This window comes from Rissa tridactyla, chromosome 4 (genome assembly GCF_028500815.1).
Source record: "Rissa tridactyla isolate bRisTri1 chromosome 4, bRisTri1.patW.cur.20221130, whole genome shotgun sequence".
In the NCBI taxonomy this organism is placed as follows: Eukaryota; Metazoa; Chordata; class Aves; order Charadriiformes; family Laridae; genus Rissa; species Rissa tridactyla.
Genome location: NC_071469.1, coordinates 22967648 through 22986159, shown reverse-complemented (window position 1 = coordinate 22986159; position 18512 = coordinate 22967648). Strand labels below are relative to the sequence as shown.

The window sequence follows — 18512 nt, the reverse complement described above, 5'->3', positions numbered from 1 at the left end:
GATATACATGCAAATTTTATTATCTTAATTAGTCTGTTTTATCTTCGTTACAGAGATTTATTCAGTACTCGCTCCATTATTTTCCCAGTATTCTTCACCATATCAGCTAATGGTTTACTGCATAAAGGGAGGTGTCATTCCTTTTATCTCCCTTACTAAACAGCAGTACAAGTATAAAAGTCAGACATTTGACATTTATATACACTTTTTATTTGCTTAGGTGTATTTGCGCTTGGATCAGCCTGTAACGGCTTTGAACCTTTTCAAGCAAGGGTTAGATCGATTTCCTGGAGAAGTGGCTCTTATTTGTGGAATTGCCAGAATCTATGAGGTATGGAATCACTATGCAATTATTACTGTGGCCAAGGTTAGCTGCCTGAGCAAGAAAAAAGAGACAATAGCTGAATGTAACTGTAAGGTTAATGAAAATTAACTATGCTGATTTTCAGTGTCACTAATGCAAAACAGGTAACATTAAACAAAGTTACAACAATAATGTCAAAAGTAATGTACAAAAGCCTTGCAGGCATTTTTGTTTAATCATACTAGGGAGATTCTGTATACCCTTGGAGCAAGTCCTCGTTGTCAAGTGGTCCAGATATTGTCCGTGTAGATGGTCGAGTTTATATTATTCATCATACTAAAACTGCTCAAGTCATCGGCAGCCTGCTAGCAGGATTAAACAGCAAAATAGTCTACTCCTCACTGTTGTCTTTATTAGCGCCATGTTCTTAAGCCAGTGAGAACAGTGGAATGTGAATGTTTCTTAGTTTAGGAAGTAGATATTATTTTAAGTAGGATTAGTTTTAAAGTAGTTTAATTTTAGCTTGGTAACCATGTATTTTGTTTTTTAAAAGTGTGTATTATCATGTCAAACAGTGGACTTAATATTGTGTTTCACTGAAAGTTGGTAATGATGCTATTCCAGAACAAATGTTTTAAACAAAGTCATGAATTTATATTTTTTTTGGTATACATTCATACTTGGCATTCTTTCCTGTTCTCATCATTCTCATCTAACCCCTAAGCATTAAGCCATTTTCATATTAAATCCTTTTTGTCCTTCAGCAAGGAAGAAAACAGCTGCATAATTTTTGGAGGCTTTTCTTTCTGAATTGTTAAACAGTTTTTAATATGGATATTATTTTGCAGAACCATACATAGCATTGCATAACCCTTTAAGGAATTATTAAAGAGCAGCATATAGGTGACAGAGTCTAGTTTTGCGCTGACACCTGCGTGCAGGATTATAGCTTCATTAGCAAAGATTTGTACTGCAGCACAGCACTGTTCTCATTACATAGACTCACAAGTAGAATATACGCATCAGGCATCTTGATCAGAGCTTTTCTTCTCTGACACTACCTTTTGACAGTAGGAAGAGTTGTAGACCTTTTTTTGTCTAAAAAAAGACCCCATTATTTAGTACTGTTTAGTACTGCTTTAGTACTCTTTCCTTTAATCACAGGAAATACATCTTTTCATAGCTAAATGTGCTGCTGAGGTTACGTAAAAGATTATTCTGTAGTCAGGTTGAGAGTACAGTGTACCTACAGCACACAGGTAGAAATTATTCCTCTCTAAACACAGAAGTGTGTTTTGATCTTTTATTTTCTCCTGATACAGGGGGGAGTTCTCTGATGACTTGCACTCCTCAGACGTTGTTTACAACAATGAGTTCACCCTAATTCATCTTCCAAGTAGCATACATCCAAGCATATATTTTTATACAATACCGTTCTCTTAACTGGCACATCCTAGCTAGTACAGGTTTTGCTAATAAATCTGTGATTCCTGTTTTCAAAGGCGTGTCATAATTCTTCATATGCAAGTATATTCTCATTTGTGTTCAGAGCAACACATGAGTTGACTGACTTACAAAGCACTGAAGATAATTGAGGCATTGACTGGGGAAATAAATGTACTGTATGTTACCATTCTGGGAAACCAACTGCACTGCACTCCGCATCGCAAGGCATTATGCAAAAAGGAGCAAATGCCTACTGCACACGCTAAGCTTCTGACCAATCTCTTTTTCTAAAAAATAAAAAGTAAATCTCTTTTTTGTAGCTATGGCATAGAGTTAATGACGGGTACAGCTAGCACTGATAAATCAGTATGCATTCTTCTGTGCATGCGTGTGTCGCTTGTGAAGGTGCCAGTCGGTGATGTTGCATTGTACAATCAGAGAACTGTAAGAGCATACATAATTAATCTCTGTTAAGTACTGTACAGGGCATAGATAAAGCACTCAGTAGATTGACATTTTAATAAGTTTTATGATAAAAATCAGTGAAAAAAACATAGAATTAATCTGAATTTTTTCCAATTGTATAGGAAATGAACAATATCTCCTCGGCTGCAGAGTACTATAAAGACGTCTTAAAACAAGACAATACTCATGTCGAAGCCATTGCATGCATTGGCAGTAACCATTTTTATTCAGACCAGCCTGAGTTAGCTCTGCGGTTTTATAGGTACCTACACTTGTGGGGAGGGAGGGGGAACTGAACGCGTGGGAGGGTAATATAAAGGGTTTATTTTTGTAATGCTGATAGCAAAAAAAGAACATTAGGAGATTGGCATGGGAGGATGATTGAGCATTTGGACAAAAACCAGCATAAAATCAGCATACCAACTTAACGTGTCTTCTTGGCTAGTGATAATTACATCTCCCTTTTAAAACCTTGTCATCGTTACATGTGGAGTATGTAGAAGTGTCAAAAAATATTATCAAAACAGTTATTATTTGCTTAATAAACAAGAAATGATCTTTCACAGCATGAGGCAGTTTGAGAACACTAGACCTTACTCTCAACTTCAGTTGCATTCAGAGGGCACGTAGACTTCCTATTTAGCCCTTTGAAAAACTCCACTTGAAGTCATGAGCGATTGTGACCACAAAATCCTTTACTTGAACGTGGGCTGGGGCTCCCCCATGTTTTGCTGAAAGCAATAAAAAGATAGTGTTAGATGATGCTTGCTTTTTATTTCAATATAGTCAGAGTGCAAAGGAGCCTGGCTCATGTTCTTAAGTCTAAGAGCAGATTAAGTCAATGTAAGTCCATCTCATTTCTGTTGGATCTGAGCTATTTTATGCTTTAGGTTCAGAAATTCACAGTCAACGCCGCAGGCAGCAGCCCTCTTTTTCGCTGGCCCTCTTAGCATATGTTTCTCCTATAAATATCAATCAACAGAATTTTTATAAAACATCTCCGTTCTAAAAGACACATTAAACAACATCAATTTGAATAAAAATCTTAGTTATGCCTCAAATGTGAGATTGATGTAGATTCACATGCTAGATGTACTGATTGGAGCAGTGATGAAGGACAGGAATCAAGCAAAAAATTGAAGTCTGAAGAGTTATAAAAAGTAACTGCAATAAATTACAGCTTGATTGAGGTTGAGGGATTGGAAAGAGAAAATAGAGAAAGTGCGTACAGCTCTGTCTTACAGTAAAGTCAGATCATGTGGCACAGTGAAAAAGACAGAAGTTTACCTCATTTACGCAAAGACTGTTTTGCACAGCTTTGGTCAGTAAAATCAAAAATGCCCTGCACTGCCCTTCATGAAACCTTTACCAAGTGTAAGACCGTAACAGTTGGTTATTATACCCTCTCAGAATAGAGAGAAGGGAGGGGAGAACTTTGTCCTTTAGAATAGAACTTTTATTTGAAATTGAATCTAAAAAAATAAACAAATATTTTCTTTCAATCTAGACGGCTCCTGCAGATGGGTGTTTATAACTGCCAGCTTTTTAACAATCTGGGCCTCTGTTGCTTCTATGCCCAGCAATATGATATGACACTATCTTCATTTGAACGTGCACTGTTTTTGGCTGAAAATGAGGAGGAGACAGCAGATGTGTGGTACAACTTGGGACATGTGGCTGTGGTATGAAAAGTATTAACAACATTTCTGAATAAATATAATTTTACAAAATCTGGAAAAAGAATAACCAGAAAGGAGTCATTGCCCTGCTTTGAAATATGAACCCAATAGTATACAGGATAAAGTGCAGTAGAGATTAAAGGTTTATTTGCACTTCAGTAGAGAAGAAGAGGCAAAAGAAAAAAGTTCTGTATATCTTCAAAGAACGTGGCTTACTCCTGCTAAAAGATGCTCCCTCCCCACTGTCTTTAGCTTTCCCTTTTTTCTAAAAAAATTGCAAGACGTACCAGCCCTCGAAGGCTTTGGTGTAATACAAACTAATTTGACAAAAAAATTGAATTAAAGATATTTTTCTCTGAGCTGTTACTTGTGTTACGTGGAGCATTAGATCGATTTTGTTGTCATAAACAGCATGTAGCAGACACTAAAGCACTACGTGTGTCATAGTTGAGAAGGCATGTTCTTCTATCTTATAGGCAGCTATAGAAATATTGTGTAATTGTGTGATAGTTTGTTAAATTTCGGCACTAATTTGCACTCATTGCCCATTTTTGCAGATGTTCTTCCAGAAGTTGAGTTACATTTCTGTCTACCTGTGTGCTCAGAATAAGGTTACTGAATAAAGTTTTTGGTAGCTTTCTAATATGAGTCGTCTTCAAATGCTGATTATGATTTAACTTCAGTCAGAGAGAAACTCAACTGTTCCGCTTGATTGTACTGCAACTAGGATAAACACATTAGTTTATGCTGCCTAAAACATTGACATTTTTGGCTTATATTTTTCAGTATTTGTCACTTTTAATGTTTAACCTGGTGCTGTATGGTCATAACATTAGAGCATTAAAGAGTAGTCACCTGCTCCATACAAAGAAATTAACGTCACTTAATTTTTATCTTCTAAAAACTGGGCTTATATGTGATTTTTTTTTTAATCTGTGTAGAGACAGAGAGGCAAGATGACTTCCCCTCTGGAGGCATCTCTTGTTTTTCTTACCCTACTGTAGACGGTAGCAGATAGCATAGTCTTTAGATGATACTGAAGTCATCTAAAAGTTAAATTGGATGAAATTAATATCTCTTGGAGCATGCAAGTTTTTGCTGGAGAGAAACAGTTCTGTCTGGAGGAATAATAAGAAGCAAATGAGAGGACCTGGGAAGAAAGCACGTGTGGTTCTGATCAGCGTGTTTTTATTGTAATTTGTATTCCATAGTAGTACATATGGGTGAAAAGACACCTCAGACAACAAAACAGATGCGTGTTGTTTCCAGTCCTTTCACAAATTAAAATACAATCTTACTTTTAGGGGATAGGAGACCTGAATCTGGCTTATCAGTGTTTCAGACTAACGTTAGTCAACAATAACGACTATGCGGAAGCTTACAACAACTTGGCTGTGCTGGAAATGCGAAAGGGTCACATTGAACAGGTTGGTGTTGAATCTCAGCCTAAGCAGAATGATTCTTTTGGCCCTTTTGTACATAAGAAACATGTTGTTTTCCTGAGGTGGAGGCATCATAAGAACATCTATCTTACTATTACAGGCAGAAAATACGGATAATTTTTATGCGTGTTTCAGTGTTGTTGTGCCGTCTCCCATTAAACTGCTCATTCTTAAGCATATCCAAAAGGTTCATCAAAGACAAACAATGTTTTCAGTGGCTTTCCAGTTGTTGAGATCTTTTTTCTAAATTGATACCCAAAACAAAACCTGTCACTCTGTAATTGTCACTTAAATTACCACTTTGATTGTATATTCAGTTTATAAATGTAGATAATGAACTTTTGCATGTATAATTAAAAATAGGGATCATCATGGCAATAAAATTATGCGCAGAAGAAAAAAAAAGTGAAGGTATTTTGCTTATCTCGGATTTTATTGTATTTCACAATGTTCTTTCATAAGTTGCATGTTGCAAGTACAACAGTGTTGCACGTACCCAGAGTTGTCAGATTTAGGGAGTTATTAATATAAGTTCTTAACTCTGCCTTCCCAAACAGTTAACGGATACTTTTGTTTTTAAAAGATCAGGGTTTTTCCCCCAAAGTTCTTCATTTTTTAGTAAAAGCATTCACAAGTTAGTTTTGTATTGGGTTTATGGCATGAAAATGCACACTCTGATACTTCGTTTTTCATTGGTTTTTAAAGCTACTATTTTGCTAGTCAGAAAAAAAAAGTTAATTTTATTAAAATTTTTGAGTGTGAAAACTGTCATTTTTATGATAAAATTTGGGTTTTCAGGGATGCTTAAGACAGTGCTGTCAGAGACAACAGATAAATAACAGTGAGATGGGACTTTAAATAATTTTTAAAAAAAATAATATATTTTGTTCGGTGTTTAGAACTGAATTGCTTAGTTGAATAAGTCCCGACGTGTTTTTTCTTACTCAACCAAGAGTCTTATTAATTTCAATGCTATGTAACTGTATTATGCCTAAATGTACTATTGGTGTATCTCGTACATAGTTGAATATGGCATTCTTAGTAAAGACCTAGAAGACACAGGATGATTTCTTTTAAGAATGATGAAAATTGCATTAGATTCTTGTTACCCTCCCTCACAGATTTCACTGTATTTTTTTTTCTTTCTCGACGTAGGCAAGAGCTTTGCTGCAGACTGCTTCATCTTTAGCACCTCATATGTATGAGCCCCATTTCAATTTTGCAATACTCTCAGAGAAGGTAATGCACTGTCATACTGTTGTGATGTAAACATTAAGCCTTGGCAGGGCAGTTGGGTTGTTATTGTTATTACGGAGAATTCAAAATAGGTAAGATAAAAGAATACAGAGTGCATAAACTCAACGAAAGCTAAAGTTCTGTTTCCGTTTTAGTACCCAGAAGCTTTGTGTGTAAAAGTAGTCATTCAAATGCTTGCTTTTGAGAGTGAGGCCAACTACCTATAAAGTAACTTTGTAATTTTCCAAATGCCCAGAAGATGAGCAATCCTTAATAATTCCATCTACAGTCTTTACCGTCGTTGGCTTTTTCAGACTGTGAAGTGAAAGAGTATCATATGATTTATCAATAATTATAGAAAGAATATAATTTATTCATCCCATGATCTTAGTGATCTCGAAAGGGAAGTCTGTGCTTTAGCTTTATAGCCTTTCAATTTTCCGTGTTAATAATTTCTTTCATACAGAGTGTCTCAGACACTGAATTAACAGTGTGTCCAACATTCCTGTTAATAAGGAGAAACTTGTACAAGTCCTTACATTTTTCACAAGAAAAATTGCTCCTTTGCTTGTGCCTACACCTTCAAGATCCCGTTATGAGTCTGTTGTGTGGGCAGCCCGACTCCTACGAATACTAAAGTACATTGCGTCAAGGAGAGAACACCCATTAATTTGTAAGCGTATCCTCTCCATTGTGAAGCATAAGATGGTTTTGAATAATTGCATTCTGTACGTACCGATTAAGGAGTAAATCCTAGTCCGCAAATGTCTTGTTACGTTTGCTTTTGCACAAAGAACCTGCATAGGTTGTGGGAGAAGACAGATGCCCAGATGAGCTGGCTGTTGATGCAGTGTGGTAATTAAATCCTTAGATTCGGTGCAAGGCCATGGTTTACAAAACACAACTTCTCTGGCCAGGACTCTGCTTTCTTCCCCTTCAGAGAATTCTTGCTGCACTGAAGCTCTGTGCTGACTGATCCTCAGGCAACAGAGGCCTCCTGCTGATACTTTCCATCACTTCTTCCTTTCCACCCAGGAGCTATCACTTTTCCTAGATGTGTTCCCAAACATTTGGGTTCTTTTTTGCTGAACCCACTTTCTGAGATGCTCTCCTTATGTACACTTCCTCCTTGCAAAAAAACGATGGCTATTTAGGAAAAAATGAAGTTCCCTAAGTAGGGAACAATGTGGAAACATACTTCTAAAAGCAGCAGAAGAGCAACATCAGCTCTCCAACACTGTTGTGCCTCTCTGTGAGGAAGCAGGAAATCACATGGTGTTACAGCTTTTACAGAGGCCTGATGGATTGTGTTTTGCCTGTATATGCAGCAGCACTTCCAGGGAGTTTTAAAGCAAATAATCCATTATTCCTCCTTACTTCAAGCGCTGGGCATGGTGTAGATTTTTGTCCGTTCTCCAAGAAGTCAGATGGAATGGGATATAAAGTTACTGTCTTGAAGGATCTCTCTCATTAAAATCACATTTGTCTTTTTCTTCTCATCCCTTGATGTAAGGGAGACATAACCTTGAGTTTAAAAGCCTCCGTACTGCCTGTTTTATTTGTTCACTCTCAGTACCAGCTGTGTTTAAACATTTGTGAGCGCCAGAAATATACTGCGCAGAATACATGATGCAAATACTGCAGTGCTTGGATTTACAAAGTTCATTTGTGTGTTTCTTGCAGGTTGGAGATCTTCAGAGGAGTTACACAGCTGCTCAGAAGTCAGCGGAAGCATTTCCAGGCCATGTTGATACACAAGAGCTCATCAAACAGTTAAAACAGCACTTTGCTATGCTCTGATGAGCATGGTTTTTATTATGTAAAAACAGTTAGCCAGAGCGAACATCCCGTGCATCTTTTGAAAATACAAGCTCAAAGTAGATAAACTATACTTAATGCATTCCTGTGGCAAAGCCCGTGTTACTTGGAGTAGCAGGAAAGGTTTGAGTCCTAATTAGTTTCTGTCATCTTAAAACATATCATAAATAAAATGCAGCTAGGACACGTTGCAACTACGTACGCAAGAGATTACAGGAATGGCAGGATCCTGCCGGCATGACAGCTTTGAAATTGTTGTCTGGTATATGAGCAAGTAAGCCTCCATATCATATTAATGAACATTTTAAAGGATATTTTTTCTGACTTTTCTGCCAGAAAAAAAGTGGTTTTAACTATTCCTGTGTGACAGTCTGTCAAGTAACACAGAGTAAGAGTACTTCTGGTCTTCAAACTTGGCTTTTGATAGTACACTTTCTTACTGAATGTTAAACTTTAAAGCTAAAATACCTAAAAAGAATTTAAAATACATATGTAAAGCAGAAGTTCTTGTATTCCTTGTTGTACTGTATGAATTAAATAAATTCCAGTTTGTATGGTTTGTCTCGTCCGTTTATGTAAGTTAAAATGACATCCTTATTGCCATAAAAATTAGAGTCTGTGATCTTAATGTATTTTGAAAGACTCCATAGAACTGGTGCAAAATAGCATAAATACGTGTGTTCCCCTCTACCTAGGAAAGGGTTTATTCTTGATCTCAGTGAGGGGAAAAGGATATTTAGAAGCTTTCAGAGTTCAGTACTAATAATTGAGAACAAGGCATTGATTGGGTGGTTACACATAAGCACTGGTGCAATATAAATATTTGGATCATCCTAACTACAAGAATATTACAAACAGCAACAAACAAAGACTTTCTTTCTGTCATATATCTTTGTGTTCTAATTAAAAGGGATAAATTTGCATGATTTCCCAACTTGACCTTTTTAGAAGACCTTTAATAAATGTGGGATGTTAAGGCATTCTGAAACGGCACATCCTGAAACAGGCCTTTAAAATCTTTTTGTGTTGCTCTGATATATGAAGGGATTATCTGGGTTTAGGGAGCAACCCTAAACGTGCTTATGAATATTGCATCTTCCTTTTCACTATTTGTTGCTTCCCCAGCCTCAGCTTTGTACGACTGTTGTAGCTGGTGAAGGCGGATGCTGGGGAGCTGAGAGAAGTGTAGCCAGAGGCTCCCCGACAGAGCAGCCTGTAGGTGACGGTTAGAAACACCGTCGTTACCTGCTGCCACATCACGTTGGGAAATGCACAGGCATTATTGGCTGAACTGATGCAGTTCAGCTTAATGGAGTTTTTATTTTTTCCACATCGATCTCTATGTTGGAAATTTGTCACAAACTAATTAAGAGAGAACCTTAGTCATCAGTAATTTTCCTTACCTAAGTAAGATTTTACTTTCTGTTAAAAAATGAGGAATTCATAGGGAAGTTCCATCCTTTGATTTACTGTACTTGTGTCTTTCCAGCTGACAGTGCTAAACTTAGGAGGATACCAGAAAAGAAAATGTTTGTCTTAGCAGTTTAAACACAACTGTTGAGAATTTTTGAATGTCATATTATTAACTCGAAGTACCTTTAAAATTGCATAGTAAGTAAGATTATTTCTGCGTGAACTGGAACAAAAACTACTAATACAACTTCAGTTTTTAATCCAGTGTAGCAGCTCAATAGTTCCTCATAGGTGCTTGTAAGATCCCACTTACTGTGATCACTGCTCAAGTCAATGATCTGAATAACCCTTTGGCAAACAGGACTCCTTAGAACAGAGATCTGACATGATTATTCTTTTAATATTGGGGGATGTGTGCAGATTGAAAGGGAAAAGGCTCATGTATGGTAAGGAATCCTTTACACAAGATGCTTGTGCAAACTGATTATAAAAAACCATCCCCCACACAAACACACAAAGTTCTAAATAAGGATTAAAACCTTTTTAGCTCCCTAACGTGCAGCATCTGCAAGCCGTTCCAAATTTATCTTGCATGGTGTATTTTGATTGCCCCAAAAGGCGGCAGCGATTTGCTTTGTTGACCTTTCATGCCCCAAAGCAAGGGTACAACAGTATTGTTTTCATGACTAGCGCACGTACGACTTGAATCAAATGTGGTAACGAGAACAGCAACGAAACAACAGATGAATGAGCAGGCTGTTTGCCGGGGAAGGATCTTTCGATTTTGTTGTATGTTAATTTGGCGCGAGCTCCAGCGAACAGATGAATCGGCAGGCCCTGGGGCAAACCGCCTTCAGTTCATCCAGGACGACGCAGCACAACACGAGGCATCAGAATCTGTAGTCATCTCTGCGGCAGGATCACATCAGGACGGTGTGACCTTAATATTGCAGGCAGCATTTCTGTAACGTAGAAATCATTTTTCTTCTAACCTGTAGCCCGGCTCCAGCTATGTCCAGCCAGCATTTATAAAGCCCCTTGGGAGCAGGAAACAAAATACAATGAAAAAACAACACAATTTTTTAATCTACAGGGGAGATGGTGTCCACAGCAATGCTGCCTGGAAGGAAGCTCAAAGCAGATCGCTGGGAAGTTTCTGTGTCCCGGTAGGAAAGGTGTGTACAGTTCATGGCCGTCACCACCAACCCCAGCCCTCTTGCTGGGGTCCTTCTGGCGGATGAATCCATTTAAAAATTGATAATGAAGGGTTAGGTTATTAATGGATTTTCATCATTTTGCAAGATGTTATAGCCACAGCACCAGGCACGAAACTGTGGCTCAAATGAGTGAGAATTCACAGATAACAGTTGTGGATCATTTTGGCTGCAAAGAGCATCCTCAGAGGCTGTTGGACTGGACAGGAGCAGTTTGCCATTAGGTGCTGGTTCAGTCACTTTAAGACTTCATATAATGATCCCATTTTGTTGTTGTTGTTGCTGCTGCTGGTGGGTTTTTTCTTTAATTGCTTCCTATCTTTGTAGACTTCTGGGGTCATTCGTTTTAATGAGCCCAGTTTGTGCTTGACTAATGTTTACCTGACAGAGCAGCAGCAAGTTTTTGTGCAAAAAAAGCTACAGCATCTCCTGTGAAAAGATTTCTGTATTTAGTCACTCTCACTACCATATGTTTGTCTTCTTTATGACAAATGGTTTCAAGCTCAGTCATGTCCCCGCCTTCACCCACCCCCCAACCCGTGGGTACTCATTACAGCCCAGCACCAGCACCTGAACCATCATGAGGAGTAGGACCTTGGCCGTTTTGCCTCCTTTATGCAATACCTATTTTGCCTCTGTCACCAGAGCTGTCACTGGCACCTGTGGCTGTTGTTTTTGACCAAATACGCAGTTTCTCTGCCATAGAAAGCATGAAATGGAGAGCTTAGAAGAACACTTTGCACCAACCCACTTGTCTAAACTGGGACGTGCTGTTTTACTCCAAACAGCAAGAAGTAGTTACTGTGAAAACTTACAGGCAGGTGTCAGCTGTGCCCCTTCAGCCAGGACAGAGCTGGGCAGCCCGAAATGCAGGTCAAAAATCAGTTCAAGTGCAGGGGAAAAGCAGCTGCTTATCAGGAAACTGAATAAGCTGAATAAAAGCCTTTGTGAGATCCCACCCTGTTCCTCGCCTACTCCAGAGGAAGTCTCAGAATTGCCATTTCAGCATGTTTCCAGATGAGAAACATTTGCTATTGCATATGGCAGTATAAAACGTGGCGCACGAAGCCACCGAGGAATCGGACTCAAAGAAAGGATGAGCTTCCATCAAGAAGGCCAGGACAAGAGGCAGCTCACCCAGTTTTCTCTGCTTGTTGGAATTTATTTAAGGTCTAGGGCTGCTGCAAACTTCCAGTCCCCAGCAGATGCCCGTGCGTACACGCACTGTAATTCTGCACCGCCAAGCTCTGTGGGCCGCAGAGTAGTATTTCACTGAAATCCCAACCATCACCGGGAATAAGCGAGCAGATGGCGGATGTAGAATGCAAAATGCTCCTTTCTTTATCAATAAAAACCAAACTGAGTTTCTCTTTGTGCCTTAGAAGGTGAATGAAGTAAAAGCCAAGAACCCCTGATATTCAGGTCATAGGAAAACTTGTATCTCCAGTCACTTTTCCCGTAGCATTTGAATTCCCGTGCTGGTAAGTCAGTCGCGTTACTAATTTCCCTAGTCACGTTTTCAGACTTTATGAGTGCTCAGGAGCTGCGAATGCTCAGAAGCATCTGTAAGCAGGTTAAATCTGGGGGGTATGTCACCAGAGAAAGCAGTTTTTATTGCAAAACTATCAAGTAAACATACCCTGAATTACCCTGAATAACTGAATGCTCTGTACGAGTACTGTATTTACCTTCTCCTTGGTTAGTTACAGCGATTACTTAGCACACAGCCGTCTCCCTTCTTATGATTAGTTTACAAAAGGGTCATAAAGGTTTAGCTGAAAAAGACTTCCTAGTTAGATCTGTTTAGAATATGTAAAAAAAAAAAATCAAATCAATGAGCTTATAGTAAAAAGGTCTCTTTTGAGAGACACAGCACATGACGCGTTATATTTAATTGTGTATGAGAATATATCAGCACATACAACTGGGGGAGGTTCCCCCATTTCCCGTGTGCGTTTGGACAGGTATTGCCAGTGAAACCGATTATATTGCTTCAAAGATAATTCTTGAAGGCATTAGAAATGAGATGCAAGACAGAAACAGCAGGATGCAAACCTTGCTCAGCGCTACGGAAAGGGCAAACTCATTAAGAGCCAGGAAACTTGGTTCCAGCAAGTTCACCAGCCCAGCAATTTCATCTCATTTTCAGCTTCTTCAGTTTGCATCGCCATGAAGTAATTGCCAAGATTTTACATTTTTGCTTTGGTATTATTTTATACCATGATCAGTTCCAGATTTTGTCAAGTCTATGTCCTATAATAATGCCAAGCACCTTTAAAGCCATTAGACATGTTAAGTAATTAATCCTAACATGCAGTAAATTTACATCATCCGAACTAAGGGTCATAAAACCTTTGATCAAGACACTCCAGTCTATTTGTATATGTGATACCACACAAAAGCTGATTTAGGAACAAAACCCCAGACTATTTTTATTCCTGTGAATTACCATAAGCCAACAGTTCAGGGTTCAGATAAAACCACGATCTTCTAAAATGTATGGTCGATGATTTTTATTTTTTTTTCATTTGGTAGAACAAAAACAGATGCATGTCCTAGCTTTTAAGGATGTAATTGTTGGTTCTTCCAGAGATAATGGAGTGGGAGGCCCAGTAGAAAAAAAATTAAAAGCTTCTGACTTCTGCCTGCAATCCTGCAATGTCTAAGGGATAGGCTTGAGATGCGGTGTCATTACCAAGCCTTTGTTTATTATGGTATTAAATGGGAGCTACTTGGATGAATGCAAGATTTGAAATTCAACATAAATCCTGGGAAGGCAGGCTAATAAGCAGAGGACCACAAGCCATGCCAAGGTCATATACCAAAAACCTCTGCAGTTTAATACAGCGGTACCGTCACTGTGCAAGATATCCACAAATAGCCGATATCTTCATATCAAGCAGTAGCTGAAGATAGTGAAGGAAATAACTCTCCAAGAGTTCTTTCGACCCCAGTCCAACTGAACACTGGGAAAGGTGGGTGAAATGGGAGATCCTGTTTTGCAGGGGTATATGTATATTTGCAAAATACAGGAAATTAATGGTAAATAAACATAATGTGGCTGTGTATAAATGACTGAGGGAATTTCTACTTTGCAGCCACACCTATGATAAGCTTTATAACCTTTATTAGCAGATGTGTATCTATTTATCAGAATCATTTTTGAGCAATGACAAGCAAAGCTCAGAAACTCTCAAACCCCTAGCGTCATGTAACGAGTCTCACGCTGTCTACCTGAATATATCATCTTTAAAGGAAAAGTTAGATACGCTCAGCAATCTCGGGAAAGGGTTTCAATTCAGCTGAAGATTCAGATGCTCCAATGCCTTTAAAAACAAAAAAAAACCAAACCCACCACCAGAACAGATACCTTTCCTGTTAGATCAAAACTTAAAAAACCCTTGAAACAAAGCCTGTGTTAATGACAGATATTTGATTTTGAAGGGGGGTTGAAGGGGGGGGGTGTGTTTCTTGGAGTAGCCCATGATTCCTGTCACATCATCACCTGTAACTCCGTATCATGTCATGTCGGTGGACCCTACCGTGCTGCAACAGAAGCCAATGCACGATGTAAAGTAACCTACCTTGTGAGCAAAGGCCTTTCTGGCTAAATACCTGTCATTTCTGGGCAAAGAAGATAATTCAGGCACAAATCCCTTGAACACGGAAGACTAAGAGAAAACCTGCCAAGTGTTGTTTGGATTGGAAATTATATTCTCATGTTATAGTAAGAGGCATCTCTGGGTCTCTTGGAGAATTTCACCTAGCAACATAGCCGACTTTTCCACAATTAAGTTCTGTTGCAGCACGATAACATTTATAACCATGTGTAAACAGACAAACATTTTCCACACAAGCCGACTCAAGCATCCTGAGGGAAAATAAACACTCTTGTTACACGGGACTCTAAGATGTACATAATACAAATAAATTCTCCTTCCCCCTCTGGAAGTCCCACTTTAGCTCCGGTTTAAAACAGCACAGCAAGTAGTTTAACAGGCCTGGAATAGCTTTGTGGTTTACCACAAATGCACCGGTCTTTAAGGGCTCCCCCCAGGGCAGGGGAATGTCATGCTGCCACCTCCAGGGAGCGGTGCCCTCCTTGCCTTTGTGCCCACGCACGTTTGAAAGTCATAACGTTTTTCTGCCCCTTCAGGAGTCCATGTCGCCAGACATGCTGAACACAACAATTTTGTTTTAACGATAGCAAAGGAGCTAGATACCCGAAAGATGAGTGCTTCCTTTGGAGTCTTTTCCCCAGACGTACCCGCAGCAGGCAGTCAGCGGTGTGCCTCCCCACAGCCCATTATACCTGGAGTAGAACAACTTTTTTTCATCGATCCTGCTTTCAGGGTTTTGTCCCATTGTTTTCATCTCTTAGGTGACGAAACTGCTTACAGCGGAGAAACCGGAGATACGGTAGCCCCTCATAGCTGCTGAGAAATAAGAGCACACTCAGGCTGAGGGCATCTCACCGGGCAAGAAGAAACGAACCACCCTGTGGTGTCCCAACCACAGTCAGGGCTGCTCTCGTATGTGGATAAGCTTCAGCATGAACACAGCATCTCCAGTCAGGTTTTGATTAAGCTTTAAGCAACTAAAGATACGTTTGATGAAAACCTCAACAAACATCCCAGGACGGGGTTTTAAGGCTTGTCTTACCTTTAAAAGAAAAGTGGTTGAGATGTGGGTGCCCCAGGGCTCCCAAAGGCTCAGGAGGCTGCTTCCTGCCTCCCTTGCCTGGCATCGGTGAGACAAGGAAAGGGAGCTGCAACCCTTTCCTGGGAGTTACAGCCCGGCTGCATGGCCGGAGCGGGCAGGCACATGACAGCTGGTGTAAGAAATATCTTTAGTTTCTGGAACAAGACTTGCAAAATTTAAGGTTTCTTCTTAAAAGTGAGCTGAGAACAGGAATTGTTCTGATCACTGTGAAATCCATCTCTGGATCAGATGCTCGATCTGAGCTACCAAGCAGCCTAGGAATCACTGATGAATAATAAGTGTGGTTTCTCCTCTTTTCTCAGTTTATATGACCTAGTTTCATCTTTTCTCTCAGGATATGTTCATCCTGCCACGCTGCACTTGCACTCTCCCTGACTTCATCTGTTTCCAGGCGGTTTGGTCTATATGACCCCAACAGCATTCCCTTCCTCCTCCAGCTGCTGACTGTGTAACCCTGACTTTTCCCAAAGAAATGCGTTCCTCAGACAACCTTCGGCTCCATCCACTTGAGCTGTCGCCAGGTCAGGCCAGCCTGGAATTGGTTCATATTTGCCATTTGCTTGAAGACAAACACAGAACTGTCCGTTTTGGTTGGGCTTGTCAGCTGGAGCCTTTGGGTTTGTCCTGTGCACACGTTTGGAAAGCAAATTAGATTTCATTTAATCAATCATGCTGACTAACAGGAATTTTATCATTTTCCAGCCTGATAATCTGTATTTAACCTGATGTCCTTTTCCTGTGTTCTGGAGGTTTGGGCGAAGATCGCAACAGTAGACATGAGCAGTATTTACTTTTATCTACTACCTCTACTATCTACTTTTATCCACTGCCTCCTGCTCTAACACACTGGAAACTCCTGAACGTTTTAAATCTCTGCAATTTCTAAAATGTATGCTGACAATAGAGATTGCTTAGAATAATCTTCCCTGAGATGTTCACAGCAGCTCTGTCAAATCGCCCCCGCTAAGCCTGAGACATGCTATTTGGAGACCTTCCAGACCCATCTCCTCTGCAGTGCATGGTCACTGTGCGTTTACAGCACTCTACCACAGCTTTCCACTTTGTGACCCCCACCTGTCACAAACAGAAAGGTGGACCCGTCGGTGGCCAGCCCACCAGCTTCGGATGGCAGAGGAGGTCCCTGGAGAAGCACAAAGTAGTGTATCTGTGCCATACAGGGGAGCTTATGTTGCCCAAGGGTATCTTGCGCTCCCATGCATGGGCTCACACCACCATCATTGGCCCCGCTGTGCTGGACCTGGTACGAAGGGACCCAGATGATAAGGCGAAAGGTCTGCACCAGTAGCAAGAACTTTGCTTAGTAGCCCTGCATGACAGCAGACAGTCGAACACAAGCCAGCTGGCAGCCAGGCAGTGTGTCACACCAACAAGTGGCTAAGAGCCGTGGAGGAAGCGATGCTGGAGAGAACCCATGGCATCACGCTGCAGAGGTCCTGGGGGACAAAGGTCATAAACAGTATCAGAAAGGACTGAGATAATAAAGGAATAAAAGGATTGGACCGAAAATAGGACATAGGACTGCCAAGTTCACAGATAGTGTCTTGATAACCATGTTAGGTGTTGTCGCCACAAGTCATTTCCACGTTCTATCAAATATTCTTTTGACTAAGGGAAGTTGCAGACACACAGACAGGTACTTTGGGCTCCTGCTGGAGCAATGAGGCTTGCTGGAGGCCATGTGGCAACAAGTTCCCTCTGGCAGGAGGGAATGGAATGGAGCGTGAAAGGGATGGAGCATGAAAGGGATGGAGCGTGCTTTGAGCAGTTAGGCATGGGCCGTGTTCTCAGCATAGGGTCAGCACAGGGCAGGTGAGAAGAACCTGTGTTGACTAAACTGCTGGATAATGTTGGAGGAAGGTAAAAGAGCAGGCAGATCTGAACAGAAGTCAGCTGATAACACTACTCCACCAAGTATCTCCTGGATCAGAGAGAGGACCTGAAAGTTTCTTTCTGATTTCAAATATTGAAGAATATGCACTAAATAGCACTGAAGTGGTGCTTATTTAGGTACTTTGATCTGCCAGAAGTGTGGCCCTCAAGAGCATTAATGAGGACACAGTAAACACAAGAGTCCCTCCAGATCTACCTAAAAATCAGCACCCTCACTTCCCCATCACCTGCACATCCCTCTTAGCTGGCAAAAAGCAGTGGGGAATAGGAAGCCCTGAAGAGATTGTTGAAAACAAATTGTCATGGTGAAGATTCCTGATTTGCCCATTTGCTCCCCCACCTCACACACGCTCCGTCTGGCTGCTGCCGTGAGCCCTTTCCCCATCAGCAGCAGCTTCCGCGCTGGCCGTCCCCGGCACAGGTCAGGGAGGGAGGACGGGTGGAGCAGCCGCCCAGCCAGGGAGACCCCACCACCCGCACGGGCCCTGGAGACCGGACCTTCAACAGGTTGTTCAGCTTTTACAGCCATGGGGGTAGTGTTTTTCACCGAGCATGTCTGTATGTACGATTTAAATAAAAACATAGGTTTTCCCAGGCTTCTTCCACAAGTGGTGAAGCCACAATGTCCGTTCCACTTTCTGTTCGACAGCTTTCATGTCTCCTTGCCTTGTGCCAACCAGGGAGCATGGATTTGTCTGAGCTCGTTAGCAGGGTGATCATGGCGAGTGCTTTGTGCCAGCTGAGAGGACCTGGGAGTCTCTGCTCCCGCTGAGGGCAACACATGCTGAAGATGCTCAGCGCTTTTTCTGATACTCTTAGCACCTTTGACCTTAAAATAACTAGCGTCTTTCAGTATCCGACA

General features: G+C 40.6%; 1 protein-coding gene across 3 annotated transcripts in view; it reads left to right on the top strand.

The window, feature by feature from the left end:
• Positions 1-8949, top strand: part of TTC8 (tetratricopeptide repeat domain 8) — a 42948-nt gene extending 33999 nt beyond the window's left edge. For 2 of the 3 annotated variants that reach the window (XM_054200293.1, XM_054200292.1), the window contains 6 exons: positions 221-331; positions 2338-2477; positions 3723-3897; positions 5199-5321; positions 6492-6575; positions 8256-8949. In XM_054200293.1, coding sequence (XP_054056268.1) covers positions 221-331; positions 2338-2477; positions 3723-3897; positions 5199-5321; positions 6492-6575; positions 8256-8372 — 750 coding nt within the window. In that variant the 3' untranslated portion in view covers positions 8373-8949. The remainder of the gene's footprint in view (positions 1-220; positions 332-2337; positions 2478-3722; positions 3898-5198; positions 5322-6491; positions 6576-8255) is intronic. The other variant, XM_054200294.1, reaches the window with a different exon arrangement.
• Positions 8950-18512: the final 9563 nt, after the last annotated feature.